The 21117-nt window shown below is 39.5% G+C and overlaps 3 protein-coding genes across 5 annotated transcripts; 2 read left to right on the top strand and 1 right to left on the bottom strand.

Moving 5' to 3' along the window:
• The first annotated feature begins 2977 nt into the window (after window positions 1–2977).
• Window positions 2978–6689, top strand: si:cabz01068815.1 (solute carrier family 51 subunit beta). 2 transcript variants are annotated; one of them, XM_067494923.1, is made up of 7 exons: window positions 2997–3096; window positions 4181–4393; window positions 4478–4519; window positions 4600–4989; window positions 5486–5608; window positions 5911–6001; window positions 6095–6689. In XM_067494923.1, the coding sequence occupies exons 3-7, from the start codon at window positions 4480–4482 to the stop codon at window positions 6459–6461; spliced, it is 1011 nt and encodes a 336-aa protein (XP_067351024.1). In that variant the 5' UTR covers window positions 2997–3096; window positions 4181–4393; window positions 4478–4479; the 3' UTR covers window positions 6462–6689. The 2 variants fall into 2 exon arrangements, with proteins under 2 accessions (XP_067351023.1, XP_067351024.1); XM_067494922.1 differs by lacking the exon at window positions 4181–4393 and having other exon boundaries at window positions 2978–3096.
• Window positions 6690–6752: 63 nt separating this feature from the next.
• rasl12 (RAS-like, family 12) lies at window positions 6753–14450 on the bottom strand. 2 transcript variants are annotated; one of them, XM_067494925.1, is made up of 5 exons: window positions 11607–14450; window positions 10999–11055; window positions 10550–10623; window positions 9133–9327; window positions 6753–8753 (listed from the first exon to the last, which is right to left on the bottom strand). In XM_067494925.1, the coding sequence occupies exons 1-5, from the start codon at window positions 11704–11706 to the stop codon at window positions 8424–8426; spliced, it is 756 nt and encodes a 251-aa protein (XP_067351026.1). In that variant the 5' UTR covers window positions 11707–14450; the 3' UTR covers window positions 6753–8423. The 2 variants fall into 2 exon arrangements, with proteins under 2 accessions (XP_067351026.1, XP_067351025.1); XM_067494924.1 differs by having other exon boundaries at window positions 6753–8757; window positions 9137–9327; window positions 11607–14445.
• A 2611-nt stretch (window positions 14451–17061) lies between these two features.
• kbtbd13a (kelch repeat and BTB domain containing 13a) lies at window positions 17062–20981 on the top strand. The gene has a single exon (XM_067494927.1). The coding sequence runs from the start codon at window positions 18110–18112 to the stop codon at window positions 19562–19564; it is 1455 nt and encodes a 484-aa protein (XP_067351028.1). The 5' UTR covers window positions 17062–18109; the 3' UTR covers window positions 19565–20981.
• The last annotated feature ends 136 nt before the right edge of the window (window positions 20982–21117 follow it).

A 21117-nucleotide genomic window follows, 5' to 3' on the forward strand; every position in this document is an offset into this window, starting at 1 on the left:
TGGCTGTGAGAAACTAAAAGTGTGTGCAAAATACATGTGAAATAAAAATGCGCTGAAAAAGATTAATGGCATGGATGTCCCTGCTCGGAAGTCCTGTAATTATATGAAGAAGAGGAAGATCCATAACACTGCAGCACATTCGGGGCTGTAAAAATGAATTCATAACTAAATATGTTATGAATTCTCATTTTACTAACAAACATAAACCAAAGCGCCCTGGGCAGTAAAGTTCTTAGATGCACACTCATGGAAAATAATCCCTTCACCCAGACTCCCCTCAGACTGTGCACATTTCTGTCTCTCTTCTCTTCATGACCCACTCAGAAATCTGTTGCTACTTTGTGTCTCTGCAGCTCACACAGAAGTCACTGCTGCCACCCGTCAAATACACACACACTTGCCTTTTCTATTTACATTCCACTTTCTACTTTAAATATAATAATGTTCCTCTTTCCGGCTAATGTTCCTATACATTTACTGAGAGCTTTACTTACTTTACAAATCATATGAGATAGTATAAGAAAAATTAAGTCATCATAATTTAAACTGCCATACATTAGAGTTTAAATGTATTAGTAGATACATTCATAAATAATTAGAAATACGGTGATAACAATTTTAAAGAAAAAATTTTCCTTGCAAAGATTTCAAATATTTCCAGCTTCACAAATGGGAGAATTTGCTGGTTTTCTTAAACATATATTTGAATATTAGACTGTTGGACAAAACAATCATGACTTCATCAATGTAGACTCACTATTTTCTAAATTATATAAACAACAACGTTTACAAGAAAATCAACTTTAGAAGCTCCCAGTTCAAGTCCCAGGACAGACCAAAGACATGTATGTTAGGTTCATTGGTGACAATAAATTGCCTGTGAATCGTTCCAGCTTCCTGTGACTGTGAACAGAACAAGCAGTTAAGATAATGGATGAATGGGTAGATGTCCTAGAATATGAAATTCCATAGCTAAATCTTACATTGTCATTGATTAGGTAGATAGATCATGTTATTTGTTTCTTTGTGTTTTTCTTTTTGTGCTCTAGATCTGTATTTTTCACATTGGCCTACATTTTTCAACACTAGACAAAAGAACAAAAAACATAATTCTTCATCCCCCAGTGCATACTGTATATTAGGTACTGTACATATTTAATTAATATGTATTTAAACAGATATAAACACATATGGTTCACAGTAAACCTTCTTTCAAAGTAAAACACCTTTTCAAATAAGTACAAAGAAAACATATTGTATTACAGCACAGGCAGAAAAAAACAAGAGACAATATTGATATAAAGACAAAAGTATTATCAAGTGAAAATAAAGCTGATTACGGTCCTGGTTCTTTGGCTCCCTGTGATATAAAACTTAAAATGTTCCAGGACTCCACTTCAGCAGGCTGACAACAAATTGACTAAGTATTGATTGGAATCAATTTATAAAATGATTATTATGATTTTTTAATGGGGTGTGTGTTAATAAATGCAGGGAGAATCAGTTTATATGCAACAGCATTACTTTTCTGACTAAAGATTTATCAGTGTAGTAAGTCAATGAGTCCAGCAGAGGGGGCCCCAATACTGATCACTGTCAGTCCCAGTTACAGTTTTTCTCAACTGATAAAATGTATTTATTGAAACTGGTATCCAGTTGATCTTCACCATCACCTTCTTAGCACAGCAGTCTTAACTTGCACATTTTTCCATTGATTTCACAAATTTTTTACATTCTTCTGTTGACACACATCATTCATTGAACCAACACTTTATTAAAATAAATGTGTCCAACAAAAGGAAAACACAAATTCCCAGTTGGTGTTAATTATTTGCAAAATGATGAATCTCCAATGTATATGTGTGCAACCCCATAGATCCTGACCATCTATGAAAGATGCTCCTTTGTGTTGTTATTTGCAAGTCCAAATGAAAAACAAGGGTAAACAGTCAGTGTTGATGAAAACCTGAGTATTTGTGAAAATTAGCTTTTGTTGCATCTTTAACGTTTTGTCAGTGTGGCGCAGGAAGGTAGAGAGGTTGTCCACCAATCTCACAGTTGTTGGCTCAATCCCCACCTCCTCCAGTCACACAGTCACACACGTTGAAGTGTCCTTGAGCAAGACACTGAACCCCGACTTAGTTGCTCCCGGTGAGTGTTGGCCATCTGCATAGCAGCTCCCCCATCGGTGCATGAGTGTGTGTGTGATTGTGAGTGTGAATAAGTGTGAATAAGAAGCAGTGTAAAGTGCTTTGAGTGCCAACAGGTAGAAAAGCACTATGTAAGAGCAGACAGTTCACCATTGTGCAAACCAAATGTTTCATTTTAGGCAGTGGGCCTCTGTTTCGTCCTGTGTTTAAACTGTCATGAAAATGTTACTTCAGGGTAAATAGAAGTGTCTAAGCAAATGAGGAAAAACTGTATTATGTTTTACTGAGTAGGTTAAGACACTGTAAGTGTTGAGATGTTTTTGGCGTAGATGAAACCAGCATGAGTATGCACTGCTTATGATATCTGTGTAACCCATCATTGGCTTTTTATATTTTAATTGAATCCTTTGATACACCCTTCTCATTTCTTCAGTGACACTGAGGTTCTTCACCTCTCCACACCTCTGCTATAAAAATAAAATCCTTTTACAACTTACATGTGTTTTTATGTGTATGTGTGTGTGTGTGTGCTTGTGTGTGTGTGTTTGTGCAGGCATATGACCAGTGAGTCACTTGCCCTCACAAACAGAAAGACGAGGTCACAGCAAGGCTGTCTAAACAGTTACCAAGGCACAGGGTCAAAGACCTGTATCTGACTAATCGTTAAAACAGGTGCTTTAAGGTAAAGGATGAAAATTAAGTCCAAATGAAAGGTCTTATCAACTCACAGAGGGTTAACAGAACAACAGTTCCTCCTTAAATATTCACAATATGTTCCACTGTACTGCATATTGGACTGTATACCAATTGGTTTGCCACACTCAGAGTAATCAAACAGCCTGCAGGCTCCTCCCCATGAACTTTGGAAACATCTTTTGACTCTCCTTCTGTTGACAGTCACAGACTGTTCTGTTCTCATCTCAACCACAGGCTGAATATCACAGAAGTGAGTGACTCTAATTTTATAGTAAAGCAATGTTAGTATGTTTTTGCTAAATTATATTTATTTCACTGATTGATGTAAGTGTTTGTACTTTGTGTGTACTGCTAAACAATATTCTTGTGGTGGGTAAAGTAACAACATGTTACTCGACGTTACTCCACATGTTACTCAACATGTGGTCAATGCCTGAATAAAGTTATATGAATTGCAGAATACTGTACTTTTTTCCCCCCATGTATTCTTATAGCATGTTTACAGTGGGGTATGATGTGGCGTGTTGTGCTTGCACAGAGCAAAGTATCTTATAGTATGATACTGTATAACAATGGAGCATGAGAGGATGCACATATATGCAGTGGGCTTGGTGGTTCAATGCTGGCTCCTCCTGTCCTAAGTGTCCTTACACACACACACATACACACAAATCAATGAAGGTGGAGCTTTCATGAAGAGCATCTTGGGGTTTAGTGTCTTCAGAAACAGCCTCTACATTTTGTGTGTGTGTGTGTGTGTGTGTACCTGCGAGACAGTGAAAGACTTGATTTTACAGCTTTATACAGCTCAGTTGCCCCAGGTATTGCCATAGAGGCTACTGCTCCACCCTGTGGTTGGTGGAGTTTTATGTGGCCACTTAAAAGTGGCCACATAAAAGATTGGATTAGTGGGTTATGTATCAGACTAACCAGCTCGGTAATAATAAATTATTTGCATTCACATATTTAGTGTTTTTTCTGACTTTTTTTGCATTTGTCCTTTCACTTCTGAAACCAAACGTACACTCTTCTTAGTGGGGCTTGAGAACACACAGACCACATAGAAAGAGCATGCCATAGTTTTTTCAAAAATGAAAATACAAACTTAGTGCTTGCAGAATCTACACATTGAATGCAGAATTAATAAAATGATCTTTGCAGTGAGATGTGAAATAAAGTTCTCTATTTTCGTCTCTTGCCCATTAACTCAACTCATATTTAGTCAATTAAGTTTAGTTAATGTTTAGTTACAAAAACTTGTTTTGTTCTTATTTAACAGAGGACAATCTTAACTTTATTTTAAAATACAATTTACCCAATTGCTTTCAATTCAGCTCAATTACCCGGCTAATTGCCAGGTAAAGAATTCAAGAAGTCATCTGCATAGAGGTTGATAGCTGGGCAACACTTACTGAGAGCAATTAAGTTGGGTTCAGTATCTTGCTCAAGGACACTTCGACATGTGACAGATAGAGCTAGGGATCGAACCAGCAACTGAGGGGATTGGTGGACCACCGCTCTACCTTCCTGCGCCACAGTGTATACAAGTGTGTACAAATGTTTTTCTGGTCTTATGGCTTTTTACTGAAAAACTGCAGATATTTTTAACAATAATGTCCAATTATTTTTAGATATGTTTGATGTCAGGATCCTACTGATTCTCTCCCTGTCAGGTAAATTAATGCTTTTTCAGACAAATGTATAATTCATTTATATATTAACATAATGTAATTTAAACATGTCACTCTGATAGTACCTACAGAGGGGAGGGCATTTATGATTCACAACAGGCAGAGCAGCCTGTGTATGGAGGACTCAGTGGCAGGGGAAGTTCTGCTGAAGAAGTGTAATCTGGACTCACAGTTTCAACAGTGGGTCTGGATTGATCAAGGCATGTTGATGTGCATTGGATCAACCAGATGTTTGTCAGCCCAGAAGACAAAACCAATCTGGACCCAGTCCTGCCAGGCTTCCACGGCGGATGCTGCCAGTTTAGTTTGGGACTGTGATAGAGCCAGACTGATTAGCAGGAATACATCAATGCTGTTGTCGGCAGATGGGCAGCGTCTGATTTTGGCTCATGTCAGTAAAAACACAAAGTGGAAATCTCTGGATGAAGGAGACATCTGTCAAGAAAAACTCAGTAAGTCAGGAACAATCACAAGAACTGAAAGACACTTTGCCATATATTATGGTAGTCATAATATGTAATGAGACGTTTCAATTTACTTGTTGGCTACATTTTTAATATAAATCTGCTTGATAAATAAAAACAATCCATCCATTTATTCAAAAACAACTTTGTGTCTTAACACAATGCTGTTGATAACCAATGCAGCAAGAGAACCAGAATTTTCATCAGCAGTTGGTAAAGACATCAACACAAATTTTAGTTTGTAAACCCGAAGCTGGAACATCCTCTTCAAATTTACGAAATGAAAATAATATAGTTTCCAAAATGAACAGAAATAGTCTTGACAAAAATTTTGTGGTTGGACTACAGTAAATCAGTTCAATAAAGTTTTGGAGACATTATTTAGCATTTAGCATTTAGTTAATAAAAGATGTGTGTTTTCGTGTCTTGTGGTCGGTAAATAACATAGCTGCTGTGAGACGTCTGTTTGTATCTTATCCTTCAGGAGTCAGAAGGTCGTCTAATGAGCCAGATGAGTTTGAAGTTGCAGAGGGCCAGAGAGGCAGGCTGGCAGACATGACAGAGAAAGAGAAGGAGTATTTCCGCTGGTACTATCGCACAGGGGATTGTAAGTTCTTTTGCTGCTGCTGCTCCTAAAATACTAAACCCTGTCTTCATCCTTTACACATCTCTATGTTGGCACAAACACGCCATAGTTCAAGATACTGATTGACAGTCCAATGGTTCCCGTGCAGTGTGCTGACAGTCTTGAGTTCAACACTGAAATGTCTGTGATGCCTCTGTTCATTATAAAACAATTACATTCACTGCTTCCTACAGCTTTATGCTGTCATTTAATGTTATATGTTGTGAATGATTTTAATATATTATTTAGATACTGTTTATTTATTTATATTATTTATATTGCAGCAACCATATGGACATTTGTGCTGCTGGGACTGGCGTTCGTCTGTCTTCTTGTTGGTTTCCTGCTGCTGGGAATGTCAGCTGTGGCCAACAAGTATGAATACAATTTAGTCAAAGTGAACTAACTGTGTAATTTTAAAAACTGGAGACTGACTTTTTACATACTTTTTACGTCTTTTTTCTAAAGGAGCAGAAAGAAGATAGCAAAGTACAAAGCTGCAGCGTCATTGGCTAAGAAGGGTGAAAGCGAGTCACTGCAGATCATTTCACCACTCAAAAATGACAGCTGCAGCAAACCACCAGCATCTTCCTCAGGTTACACAGCGCTGCAGGGAAAGAATTTCTCTGCATGCGACACAGACGTGAATGGGCTCGGATCAGGAAATATTGTGGTCACATGGAAAGATGGCAACACATCTTTGTTATACTCAGATCCTGCAGTACAGGAGGAGAAAAAGGTGGAGGATCAGGAGGTGGAACAGGAGGTGGAACAGGAGGTGGAACAGGAGGAAGTGTCAGCTGTTGAGATGGAGGTCTGTGATGAAGTAAAATAATAGAGAGAAAGGTTACAGTCTAGTGCTCATGGTGGTCATCTAAACTAGTTTTTGAGGACTTGTCAGCACATTCTATCAGTAGTTAAGTATTTTAATGTCATGCCTCACACTGCTCCTCCCTCAGTATGTACAACTTTGGCAGATAGCTGATTTTATGATGCATTAAATCTGTAAACTGTCCTACAGTCACATCAGTCTGACCATTCAATAAATACTTGAAAAAAACTGTCACATTTACTGTAATGATCTAAAGAAAAAAAACATTTTAAATGGGTTGGTCAAAAACATTAAAACCACCTCTTAAAATAAAGCTTTCCACTACGACTCATATAGGAGAATTTTGACTTATTATCATCTATTATGAGAATTATCATCTTTCTGACAGTTTCCACCTAAAAACTGAGATGTTACAATTTTGTAAAAGTAGAATTTATGGCAGAGTTGCTGTATTAAATTGTAAAGGTACCTAAAAGAATTGGCCAGTGAATGTATTTTGTATTAAGAATCCAGACGTGCAAAGAAACAAATACTGACAGATAAATATCTGGTAAAAACTATGAAGTAGTAATATATAATTACAGATTGTGGACAATATTGCATTCTCAAAACTACAAGATATGACAACTATGTGGCAGCAGCCCTTTTGTTCACACTTTAAATCTCAAATGTTTGCTCAGCTAAAAAGCATTTTAGTTCATGAAGCTACTCTTAGATCACAATGTTCTCTCCATTTCCACACAAACTTATCATATGACATACAACATAGCAAGCATTATATTATTTAAAACATAGATTTTAAAAAACATGGATTATGACCTTAGTTAATGCAAGGATTTTTAAGATGGTCTTAAAATAAGTTAATTTGTATCCAAGTTAACTTTTATAATAAGTTAACTTGGTTAACTTATTATAAAAGTTAACCAAACAAATATAGACAGGGTCACTGCCGAATTCTTTAATGAGTCGCACATGAAATATGAAATTATCTTTTTTTTCATGAAATGTAATATACACTGTGGCTCTCATGTCTTACAGAGCATTTGCATTTCAGTAGAAAACTTTAAAGAACTTCTAAATATCATTCAAGTTCCTATAAAGACCAGCTTAAAAATACCAAACTTTAAGAGACATGGGATAAATTCACTCATTCAGTCAACCACGTTCTAGGCTCTAGGGTGTGTTGTCATCCATATGTCTACACATTTGTCCAATTTTTTCACTCTAGAAGGCAAAGTGACAAGTCCTGTCTCTGTGTGTCTATACATTCCTGCTATGTACACATTATACTCAACACAGTAATGCTGTCAGTTAAGCCTGTTTTCTTAAGATTTGATTTAAATTTGCCCAATCAAAAGTAACTGAATATTTTAAGTAGACCAATAGATGTAAAGGTTTTTATCACTTGGTTACTTTCACACTGAAAACACCTAAAACGTAATGATTCTCAGGTAGGATCTGAAAGCCTGTCTAGTTCTAACTGGTACGTGGAGGTTTCTGTCAGGATGACCAGATTGTGAATGGTTCATTACATGGTTCAGTACATCATAGTGACTTAAGGAGTATGTGTTCCAAGTCTCTCTGTTCACAATTGACTGAGCTTTACCAACTGCAGTAAATGTCTTACTGTCATTATCTTTGCCATGAGTCACAGCCACTGCTGCTGCTCAAACTACTGTAGCAACTTACTGTTGTTATTACAATTCCTAACTGGGAGTTTATAGATGCGAAAGAAAAAATTACTTTCCATGATTTTTTTTTTTTATGTTTTACTCTTTGGTGTCTGATGTCAAGTTTTCATACCTGATATCTGTAGAAAGTGTTTGCTTTAGTTTTTTCTCAATAAGTACTGCAGTTGTACATTCACTTTCCCCAAAACAAATTTCAGTTTTTTAAAAAACAGTTCATTATTTCCATTAAAGACTGTTGTATACTTCCAAAGTAATGCAGTTCTTTTCGTAAAAGTCAGAAGATCTTAAAGCCTTTGAGCAGAGTTAGTGTGGGGGCCCTTCGTTTGCTTTGAGCTCTAGACGTCTTCACAGTCACCAGCTTGGCGGTGGCCGGGGCCGGCAGCTCCTTGTAGCAGGGAGTGATAAAGGTGGGAACGTCAATCAGCGCCTTGTCCTCACTGACGAAGACAGCCGGCACCAAGCGACCACGTCCCCGCGCTTCCCTTGCCCTCCTCACTGCTTCGTAGAAGACATGCTTCACGGACAAGAAGTCCAGGCAGGCGGACACCTCGAAGAACAAACAGCCAAAACGGGATGCAAGGGACTCAGCATCACTTTGACTGACCTGTCTGAGAGTAGACATCAGGACAGTTACACACTGAGCTTCTTCGGTCTCAACTCAACAAAAATGATCGTGCAGAATTTTTCATGCCGTGAATGATGTGCTTCAACAGGTTCACCCATTATTCTCTTGTTTGAAAAGACAAGATCAACAGCTATTTTCCGTTTAGAATAACTGTTTATCACTGTTTAACTGTTCAACTTTATTCAGGCATCCATGCTCTTCTCAGAATGAACTCATCTAACTCCATCATCAGGTAAACCTTTGGAAATATGTTCAATTTTTGGTTGATGAAACTGTTATGAACTCATGACATCAGTGTTAAAGGTTGGTGTGCTAACACACACTCTCATGCTAACAAAAACCAGTCACACAGAGATACCAGCCTGTATCTGTCCATGTCCAGCTTGTTGCCCAGCAGGATGATGGGAGTTTGAGGCCTAAAGGTTTTGTTGTGCAGGGCCAGTGTCTGCAGGTACAGGTGGCTTCCTTTAAAGCTCTCCATGTTGTCAATGCTGTAGACCACGAAGAATGCGTTGGCCCACGACAGATAACGCTCGCTGTTCACTGGACCCTCCTTTGCACACAAACACAACAGCTTGAGCTGGCTGGTATCTGAACCTTCTGTCTCAGTAAACAGTTTTAGTCTTTCTCCAGCAGAGGTCAGGCCTGCTTTTTACTAGAGTTCAGTTTGATAAAAGCTCATTGTCTGCACTCTACCCTCCATTCAACACATATCAAAGTGTCCTCTGCTCAGCCCACCGCCATCCTAAAAATGGATCAGTACAATTTGCATACACCTTTTGCTGCACAGCCCATTGACAATGGTTCAGTATATTTTGTAGATAGGCCTACACTTTATTATGAAGAGGTGTATTTCTTTAAAATTATCATAATTTTAATAATTCTACAAATACTAATACCAATACAATTACTCCTACTACTATTACTACTAATAATAATAATAACAATAAGAAGAAGAAGAAGAAGAATGATGATAAACATGTTTCTGTTGTTCCTAAGGACCCATTAGGGCCACCAGTATGTTGCAGTGTTGTGAAGACTACCTTTACTTCATACTTCCTCCGATATGTTTAAGAGCATTTTTCTGCTTTTTATGGAAATAATAGTCATAAAAAAGTTATGGGCAGCACAGAACTCACTTGGAACACACACAGCAGTATATGAGTCATCCAAGCAGCAGCTGCCACTGGAGGCTGAACCTAATGTGGGAGTATCTTGAAGTGCAATGCCACTGACAGTCACTACGTGCTGGCTCCAATACTTTCTTTTATTTATAAGAATTAGACTGGAACATGCAAAATATTTAGGTTTAGGCAGCACATTAGATTTTTTCTAATGATTTTTCTTTCCTACCAGTTGTTAGGTGAGAAATTAATTGATTGTATTTGGAAAATGCCACCTGCAATTTTTATTCGGGCCCAGGACCGGCACCAAGGTACCCCTTGGTGGCTGGGTGGGGACAGACCTGGTGAGGTGGGATTTGAACCCACAGCCTGCATGCCAACCCAATGCTCTGACACTAAGCCATCAGGCCTCTAGATGAAAAAAACTACACCATGAAGCCAAATACTTTTGCTAAAAGATCACTGAAAAGCAGAAGTCAGTGGATAGATACAAGAACCCTTGGTCACTAAAAATCTTACAGAGTGGAGTTTAATTATTAATTTTGTTCTAGATTTTTTGGGGCATTTTTGCCTTTATACGGTATAGCATGCAGGTGCTGAGCCAGAATAGAAACCCAAGACACTCGAGTTATGTGGTGTGTGGTGTAATACCTGATCACAGGTGTCCATCACTCTCACTGTGACTGGCTGCTGATCCACAATCTCTTCTGATGAGTAGATATCCTCTGCGAGGTAGGCAAGGACGCAAACAACACCATAAATACCTTACATTTTCACAAATGCTGCACAGTATCTTTTACTGCAATGAAAGGACTTTTCTGAAGTAAAAGTACAATATAATACAACTTTGTAAAAAGTACAATATTACAAGTAAAATCCTAAATAGGACAAAATGCATAGGTATCTGTACCAAAGACATTTCAGTCGATGGATTCCCACTGCATCAGGGACTGTATCACTTGGAATAACAGACACTGATTTTACATAACATGAGAGATCACAAGACCTAAAAGTTAGGCACCATTACTTTAACACGGCTGTGAAAAATAATCATTGCAGCTGAAGTAGAAAATAGTATCAAATGTAAACAGAAGTCTCACCTAGATATGGGTCATATTCTCCAATGAAGCGCTTTGTGAGGAATTTTACTGTCAGTGCTGTAAAAGAAAAGAAACTGTCTGACTGAGGCACCTCAAGGGACCTGGGTCAGAGAGGGCCCTGAGAAAACCACTAGCTACATAAATAGTAACATTTAATATCAGCAAGAACCTCATTAAATATTCCTGGATGGTGTTTGTGCAAAATAAAAAGCAAAATAAATAAAAAGAAGGTTGGAGAATTATCTAATCTGGCACACGTCAATACATCAGACATCAGAACCACTTTTTTGATTCGTTTTTATCAGTTTGGACAAAGGAGTGAACGAAGAAAGACAAAGAAGGCACCTTTAACTTGTGAATCTGAACTTTTTTATCTCTCTTAAGTAATTTGAATGATTTGTGTTAATGCAGACAGTCAGCTGTTTTACTGATGAAGAAACTATGTGCACACAAAAGATACTAAAACATCATTAGTACTAAATACTGTAGTTCTAGTTTAAACACAAACTATTTATAGTTAGAAGCTTAGAAGGCATTTAAGTCAAACAGACAAATGTAAATGTAAGACAGATTGTTAATAAGTTTCAATAAAAGATGTAACATCAGACCTGATTTTCCAGATCCCATTGCTCCAAGTAGGACGAGGTTACATGCAGCAGGAATTCTGTCAGCAGAGTTACAAGTCTTCCCCTTCCCAAACATCGACATGATTGTTTCTCCCAAAAAAACGCTTCAGATACTTATTTCTGACATGTTCTCATTTATAGCAATAAAGTGCATACAAACAGGCTGTGGTGGTAAAATACATGTATGAATTTTTCTTCTTTGTCCTATCAGAAAAGTCCTGAAAAAGAAAAGATTCCTCGACTAAACCAAGTCAGCTGATAATGTTGCAGTTTATTCCTGATCCTTTGCTGTGGTCACTGTGTAATTCTGCAGCTCCCAGGAGAGCAGAAAAAAAAAACAGTCCTGTACGCAACTGATGCTCTGACCCTCTCCATTTTAGGAAAAAGACTTCAAACTGAGCCTGTAAGACCTGAACTGAAACATCAAGTAAACTAGAACTCTGGACATGTTTGCCGTTATTTCATTAATTAAAGGTGAACCTGGGTTTAATGACATGCCTGTTTTCTGGAGGATAGCAAATAAGTTATAACTGCAGTAAATGTCACGGATATCTGTGAGGTAATTTTACAAGCGGATTTTGTAAGACAAAGACTGTATGCTGAATACTGTAAAATGACACACTTGTATTTGGAGAAGCAGCAAAGTTGATGATTGTGTTTTTTGTTGTTGTATTATATCAGGCTGACTAGGAGCCATAGTTCTGTTGAGCCTACTATTCCCTTAACTCTGAGCAGAAATGACTTCATGACTTTCTTTATGAATAAAATTGTAGCTATTACAGAAATAATTCACCAGATCATCGCCCCAAATATTACAGATAGATCTTCATGTACAGCAGTGCTACAATCATCAATAAGGCTCCAATCCCTCTTAGACTGCTTTTTACCCATAGATCTCTGAGCTGACTTCAATAATTACCTCATCTAAACCAACAACCTGTCTGCTAGACCCTATTCCAACTAAGCTGCTCAAGGAAGCTTTACCCTTAATAGATACGTTCATATTAGATATCATCAATCTATCTTTAGAAACAGGCTATGTACCACAGGCCTATAAGGTAGCTGTAATTAAACCATTACTTAAAAAACCCTGTCTTGACCCAGGTGTTTTAGCCAATTACAGACCAATATCTAATCTCCCCTTTATTTATAAAATCATTGAAAAAGTAGTTGCAAAACAATTATGTGATCACCTTTATAGGAATAATTTGTATGAAGACTTTCAGTCAGGATTTAGAGTTCATCATAGTACAGGAATAGCACCAACGAAGTGACCAACAATCTTCTCATGGCATCGAATAATGGACTAGTGTCTATATTTGTTCTGTTAGATCTTAGTGCTGCATTCGATACCATTAATCACAACATTTTATTACAGAGATTGGAACATGAAATTGGGATTAAAGGAACTGCACTAGGTTGGTTTAAATCTTATCTATCTTATAGATTTTAATTTGTTCATTTTAATGATGAATCCTCCATGCACACAAAGATTAGCTATGGAGTTCCACAAGGCTCTGTGTTAGGACCAATACTTTTTACTTTATATATGTCTCCTTAAGGCAACATTATTAGAAAACACTCCACAAATTTCCATTGCTATGCTGATGATACCCAGCTATATTTATCTATGGAACCAGATAAAAATAATTCAAGCCTACAAGACATAAAGGCCTGGATGTCCCACAATATTTTAACTTCTAAACTCTGACAAAACTGAGGTCAGTGTATATGGGCCCAAAAATCTAAGAAATATGATGTCCAACCATATTGTTACTCTAGATAGCCTATGTCTGGCCTCCAGTACTACTGCAAGGAACCTTGGAGTTATTTTTGACCAGGATTTGTCCTTTACCTCACATATAAAACAAATCTCTAGAACAGCCTATTTTCAACTATTGAACATTGCCAAAATTAGGAGCATCCTGTCTCAAAGTGATGTCGAAAAACTAGTCCATGCATTAGTCTGTCTAGGTTGGACTACTGTAATTCCCTACTTTCAGCATGCCCAAGTTACTCCCTAAAGAGCCTGCAATTAATCTAAAATGCTGCAGCAAGAGTGCTGACTGGAACTAGCAAGAGAGATCATATTTCTCTCCATTGGCTTCCCATTAAATCTAGAATAGAATTTAAAACCCTGCTTCTTACATATAAAGCTCTGAATTGTCCATCATATATAGAAGATCTCATAGCACCATATCATCCCAGTAGACCATTTCGCTCTCAGAATGCAGGCCTACTTGTGGTTCCCAGAATTTCCAAAGGTAGAATGGGAGGCAGAGCCTTTGGCTATCAAGCTCCCCTCCTATGGAACCAGCTCCCAGTTCAGATTCGGGAAGCAGACACCCTCTCTAGTTTTAAGTCTAGGCTTAAAACCTTCTTCTTTAAAAAGCATATAGTTAGTTATAGTTATGCTGCTATAGGCTTAGACTGTTGGGGGACCCACCCCCCGATGCACTGAGCTCCTTTCCTCCTCTTGACCCTCTCTACATTCCTCTCACCTCGCAATTGTCACCACTGTATGTCATTAACTCTGTGTTTTCTCCCCTAGTTGTCTTTGTCCTTCTCTGTCCCCCTCTCTCTGACCCTTTCTGCAGGTGTCCCCCGGCTTTGAAGCTCTGTGTCTTCCAGCGTGCAGCTACTGGTCCTACCAACCTGCCCGATGTTTTGTTGTTGCTTTTTGTTGCTCTTTTCTTTTCTCTCTTCAATTTCCACTCACCCTAACCGGTTAAGGCAGATGGCCGTCCACCCTGAGCCTTGTTCTGCTGGAGGTTTCTTCCGTTAAAGGGAGTTTTTCCTCACCACTGTTGCTCCAGGGGGAAATGTTGGGTTCTCTTTATACATCTTTATAATCTTGACTTTATTGTGTAAAGTGCCCTGGGATGAATTTGTTGTGAATTGGCGCTATATAAATAAAGTTGAATTGAGTGGAATTATAATAATAATAATAATAATTATTATTATTATTATTATTATTATTATTATTATTATTATTATTATTATTATTATTATTATTATTATTATGAGTGGACAAGGAGACTTGGTGGTGGAACGAGGAAGTTCAGGAGTGTATACAGAGAAGGAAGTTAACTAAGAAGAAGTGGGACACTGAGAGGACTGAAGAGAGTAGACAGGAGTACAGGAAGATGCAGCGTAAGGTGAAAGTAGAGGTGGCAAAGGCCAAACAAAGAGCATATGAGGACTTGTATGTTAGGTTGGACACTAAGGAGGGAGAGGTGGATTTGTACAGGTTGGCCAGACAAAGAGATAGAGATGGGAAAGATGTGCAGCAGGTTAGTGTGATTAAAGATAAGGATGGAAATGTATTGACAGGTGCCAGGAGTGTGATGGGAAGATGGAAGGAGAACTTTGAAGAGTTGATGAATGAGGAAAATTAAAGGAAACAAAGAGTAGAAGAGGTGACTGGTGTGGAGCAGGAAGTAGCAAAGATTAGTAAGAGTGTAGTGAGGAAGACATTGAAGAGGATGAAGAGTGGAAAGGCAGTTGGTCCTGATGACAAACCCGTGGAGGTATTGAAGTGTCTAGGAGAGGTTGCAGTAGAGTTTCTGAGAGGACGCCCGAGGACTGGAGGAGAAGTGTACTGGTGCCAATTTTTAAGAACAAGGGAGATGTGCAGAGCTGTGGCAACTACAGAGGAATAAAGCTGATGAGCCATAGAATGAAGTTGTGGGAAAGAGTAGTGGAAGCTGGGCTGAGTAGACCTTTGTGGATTTAGATAAAGTTTATGACAGGGTGCCAAGAGAGGAGCTGTGGTATTGTATGAGGAAGTCTGTAGTGGCAGAGAACTATGTTAGAGTGGTGCAGGACATGTATCAAAGATGTAAGACCGTGGTGAGGTGCTGTAGGTGTGACAGAGGAGTTCAAGGTGGAGGTGGGTCTGCATCAAGGATCAGCTCTGAGCCCCTTCTTGTTTGCTCTGGTGATGGACAGGCTGACAGATGAGGTTAGACAGGAATCTCCATGGACTATGATGTTTGCAGATGACATTGTGATTTGTAGTGAGAGCAGGGAGCAGGTGGAGGAAAATCTAGGGAGGTGGAAGTCTGCTCTGGAAAACAGAGGAATGAAGCTTAGATGCAGCAAGACAGAATACATGTGTGTCAATGAGAGGGACCCAGGTGGAACAGTGAGGTTACAGGGAGCAGAGGTGAAGAAGGTGCAGGACTTTAAGTACTTAGGGTCAATGGTTCAGAGCAACGGTGAGTGTGGAAAAGAGGTGAAGAGGCGAGTGCAGGCAGGTTGGAACGGGTGGAGAAAAGTGTCAGGTGTGTTGTGTGATAGAGTATCAGCGAGAATGAAAGGAAAGGTGTTAAAGACGGTGGTGAGACCAGAGATGTTGTTCGGCTTAGAGACAGTGGCACTGAAGAAAAGACAGGAGGCAGAGCTGGAGGTAGCAGAGCTTAAGATGTTGAGGTTCTCTTTGGGAGTGACGAGGATGGACAGGATCAGGAATGAGGACATTAGAGGGACAGCTCATATTAGATGTTTTGGAGATAGAGTCAGAGAGGCCAGATTGAGGTGGTTTGGACATGTTCAGAGGAGAAACTGTGAATATATCGGTAGAAGGATGCTGAGGTTGGAGCTGCCAGGCAGGAGGTCTAGAGGAAGACCAAAGAGGAGATTTATGGATGTAGTGAGAGAGGACATAAAGTTAGTTGGTGTGAGAGTAGAGGATGCAGAGGACAGGGTGACAAAAATTAAGGCATAAAGAAAAAAAAATGTGGGCAATATTACATGTAAGTACCCCCCTATGATTCACTAGCTTGCTTTTTTGGACATTCACTTATGCACAGCATAGACATTCTAATTGTGCTGTCATGGACTTGATGTGCAGTAACAGTTGCTTCTCTAAGACCATTGCTCATCTTTCCTTTTTGGCATTGTGTTAACACACACCTGAATACTCCAGACCAGCAAACTACCCAAACCTCTGCTTTTATAGACATCTGCAGACCTCTTCATAATCAGTTAATCAAGGGCTGATTAGCAGTGCCTGACTGCAGCTTAACCTCATAAATCATATGAAATCATAGGAACTTAGTATTGTCCACATGTTATGCTTCTCTTTTTGGCTTTATTGTTGTTAAATAAAAAGTGCCATGGTGAAGAAAGTCATATATTGTTATTCATCTGAGGTGGTATTTTCTAACACTGAGACCCACTATTGTCAAATTTCTATTATAATCAGCTCTCATTGTGTTTTTACACACTGGATTGAAAGAGGGGTATAGAGGCGAACTTACTCGAATCTGACGAATCTGACGCTCCAGCAAATACTTTACTCCAGAAATCATTGTACGAACATTGAACATTTATTGTACTTGCTTCTCAACTTAGCCGATGACGGGTCAGTTGTACATACAAGTTTAAGTGCAGTAATCTCACTAGCACGTTCGCAAACAGCTTCATCGAACAAGTTTCTCATAGTAAGGCTGAACTCACTGAACTAGCAGAAACTCTGCCCGTTTGCCTCCACAGCTACACACTGAACCTTTTTCTTCTACCTTGTTTCCGTCCACACATCCTTGTAATCAGTTCCTCTGCTCCAGCTACCGTGTCACATCAGCACCCCTCAGTAGCTGAGCCTAACTGCACTCTCTTGTAACAAAATCATTGCTATCCTTTGTTTCCTTGACGACTGGTCAACAAACAACGAAACAATCAAAGCTCTATGATGTCACTAATGACATCATCAGTAAACAGAAACATAACACAACACACAATACAATACAGTTCACAATAGACAATACATACTACATAAAACAAAACTGTTCTTATAACCTATGCTAATATTCTTATTTTCTTATTTATGCCTTGTTGCATTTGATCTTGCTTTTTTTTTTACATGACTTTTTTTTCTCCTGGTGCACACAGATGGGGTCATGCATGCACATGTATTCTCATGTTACAAATTGAATAAATTAATTAAAGCAGAGAGGATTGAAATAGCAGCATATTACGTATAGTCGGATTACTATTCACAAAGCTGACAGATGACAGCACTGGTCGAAAGATAAATAACATCTGATGTTCATGTGTGTACTACTATAAGGCTTTAGATTTACCTTTCTGGTCAATGCAGATATACAAATGTGAACCAGAGAAACAGCCTTTTGTTGTGTGACTCCTCTGCTGCTCAAGGACAAATCTTCAGCTGTCCCAAACAAAGCGCAATATGAATCATCCCCACATTCACATTATCCGGCTCATCTTTCCACACTGGCTCTGTGTCATCATTCATCAGTGTATTTGAACTGTGTCACACATCCAGCTGCTATGTATAGAGTCTGTTGTCAGAGCTGTGAAAACAAATAGTGAATCCCCAGTCGGTTACTATGTGCTCCAGAGGAAGGTGGTCATTTTTCCCATGGCAGTGCTGTATTTGGATCTAGATCAAACCTTTATCAAAATTTTCTTGCTGTGAGTGCGCAGCTCAACTTGGAGATGTGATTAAGTTCTGCAGGATGGAGTCCAGCAGCTGTAGGCCACCACACACCCTCAGGGTCAGTATTAATGACAACTCTTTCTTTGTGGATAAATGTACTTTGTCTGAAAACTGCGAGTACTTCAGAGCTTTATTTCAGTCTGGAATGAAAGAGTGCAGAGAGGGGGAGATCCAGCTGCATTCTGTAGGGGCTCAGGGGTTCGTAGTCTTGCTGCAGGTCCTGGAGGGGGAGCGACCAATGCTCAACAGTGACCAGATTGTGGAAGCAATCGAATGTGCGGCTTTTCTCCAGGTGCCAGCTCTCACAAAGCACTTGATGAATATCATCAATTCTGAAAACTGTTTACTCATGTTCCACACCGCTGCCACCTATGGAGTGTGGGAACTGTCACACAGGTCTGGCTTATTCATCAGAGACATGTACAGTGACCTGAGGGAGGACGTTCACACCTTACCCAACAAGCTGGTTGAATATATTGAGTCTCTTCTCCCAAGCAGCTACATGGCTGTGTGCAGTCACTCGCCATCCACTGAGCTGCTGGAGGATGTCCAGAGGACCGTCTGCTACCTGGATGAAGAGTACAGAGAATGGAGGGTCCTCACTCAACTACCTGGGAGTACCAGCACCACCATGGCAGGCGTGGCTGTCCTCGACAACAGACTTTACATTATTGGAGGTGTACATGATGTGAGTAAGAAGGTAGTAGAGACTGGTTTCTGTTACGACCCTGCAGCAAACAAATGGTCCACCATCTGTGGCCCCCAGCAGCTTCGGTACAACCACACTCTGACAGGACATGAGGGCTGCCTGTATGCTGTTGGAGGGGAGTATAACATGAAGACATTGTCAACTGTGGAGAGATACAGGGTGTCTGATGGGAGCTGGAGTTTTGTGTCCCCCCTCCCATTCCCTGCAGCCTCAGTGGCTTCAGCTGTAGCTGTTAACAGAATGTTCATCTGTCTCTGGAAAGGGAAAGGTGCCACAGATTTCTACGAGTACCTGTTTGAACAGGACAAGTGGCTTCTGGTCACGACACTCATCCGCCAACACAGTTATGGTATTTACATGGTTGCCCACAGGGACAATCTATATGTCCTGCGAAATGGACCCTGTCATGACTTCTTACTGTGTGTGATTGACTGCTACAACCTGACCTCAGGTCAGTGGACAGCCATGTCTGGTCACTATGGCAACAGTAAAGGTTCTCTGTTGACCGCTGTGGTCAGAGGAGACTCTGTGTTCACCCTAAGCAGACACGTGACCAGAGAGTACACTGTGGATGATAACAGGTGGAGAGTGAAACAGGAGATGGAAGGTTTCGGCAGGATTGGATCCATTTATACATTTCTGATGAGGTTGCCTAAAGCCACTGTATCACTCATGGGAAATTGTCGGGATCTGCCTCAGGGCCAGAATCTCAGGGACCTCAGGCACTATCCCAAATTATCCCCACAATGTTCTCATAAACTGTAAGAAATATCCCAACGGGCTTCAGCCTGGCTTGTTTTCCAACTATCCCTGCCCTACCCACTGCTGCTCCTTAGACTGACTGAATACACTTGATCCAGGTAATCAGGACTAGGTAGTGCAGGGATAGTTGGAAAATAAGCAGGACTACAACCCTCAAGGAGCATGTGTTGCCCATTCTTAAAAGCTTTTAAAAGATTTAAAATATCAGACAGTAATGCTTTAGATTACAGCCCCCAGTTTATCCTTTAAGTGTGCTCCATTCATTATATGCATGCTACACAACGATGTTGAGTTTGGGAGGGGTACAGTTAGATGCTGCACGCATTTTTAAATTCAGGTCACTTTAGAAGTGGTCCACAGGAAAAGGAGCTTAACTTCAAAAGTAAATGTTAATTGTGGGTGGTGTGATTGCGTGTGTTCGGCTCTCAACAGCCACAACCTCTCAACAAAGGTTCCAACTGGTGGATATTTTGTGGCCCAACCTATACCAAGATGGTGAAAAATAGAAAATATGGTGGACGGAGAACCCAACAAATGAAATGGTACATATATATAAATTTTAAAAAAAAACACACCTACGGGCAATTTAGACCTAACATGCGTGTCGTTGAACTGTGGGAGGAAACTGGAAACTGTACCCCGAGGAAACTCACAATGGAAATCACCATGCTGCCCACAACCTAGAAATTTTTTTTACTCCAACAGGCAACATTGTTTTAGAATATACCACTACATAGGTTTTTATTTACTCTTATTCACAAAATATTATTTTTATGTTCCTAGGTTGTTAGCCACTTACCTCCCTGCAATTAAGTGTTGGTACATTTTCTGCAGGTACACAAAAAGGTACACGTAGACTGAAAGTTGCAGGCTGTAATTTAAAGATTTACTGATATGTTTGTTATTACTAATAATATGGTTTTGTCATTATTTTGGAAATGGTTCAAAAAAAGTCCAAAGAGGCAGGAAACATGAGACAGAACTTAAATAAACCTCTAGGCTGCACAAATCTATTTGGAAATGGAGAAGCTAAAAAGGGCTGACTTTCTGCTTCAATACTTATTTTCTGTCCTTATGCTGGTGATGGTCACATGAATGTTTCCAATTTGCTGAGGGATCACTGCTGGTATTTAACTGCTTCACCTTTAATTTTACTTCCAGCAATAGCTTTATGTCACATTAAACTATTTGGTTGTTTTATGACTGATCATCTGACCCCTCAGACATTTTTGCAGGAAAATCTGTGTCTGTTTATTGGTGACTCATACATACAATGGACAGCCAAGTTGTGATAAACCACAGTGACCATGCTGCTGCTGAACTGAATCAACTGGGAGCTTTTTCGTTGATGTTTCTCAAAGCTTTCTGTTTCCACAGCCCACTTTACAACATTGTTCCCAAGATGGATACATTCTCAGGGCTTGATTCAGGCCAAAACACTGAGAAGAAAAACCGAATCAAAATCGAAACCTGTAAAGAAGATTTACTTTAAACTGCATAAAAACACATTCCTGGTGTCATTTTAGCTTTAATAAATTAAATACATTTTAAGCTAC

This window comes from Channa argus, chromosome 2 (assembly GCF_033026475.1).
Source record: "Channa argus isolate prfri chromosome 2, Channa argus male v1.0, whole genome shotgun sequence".
NCBI classification, from domain to species: Eukaryota; Metazoa; Chordata; class Actinopteri; order Anabantiformes; family Channidae; genus Channa; species Channa argus.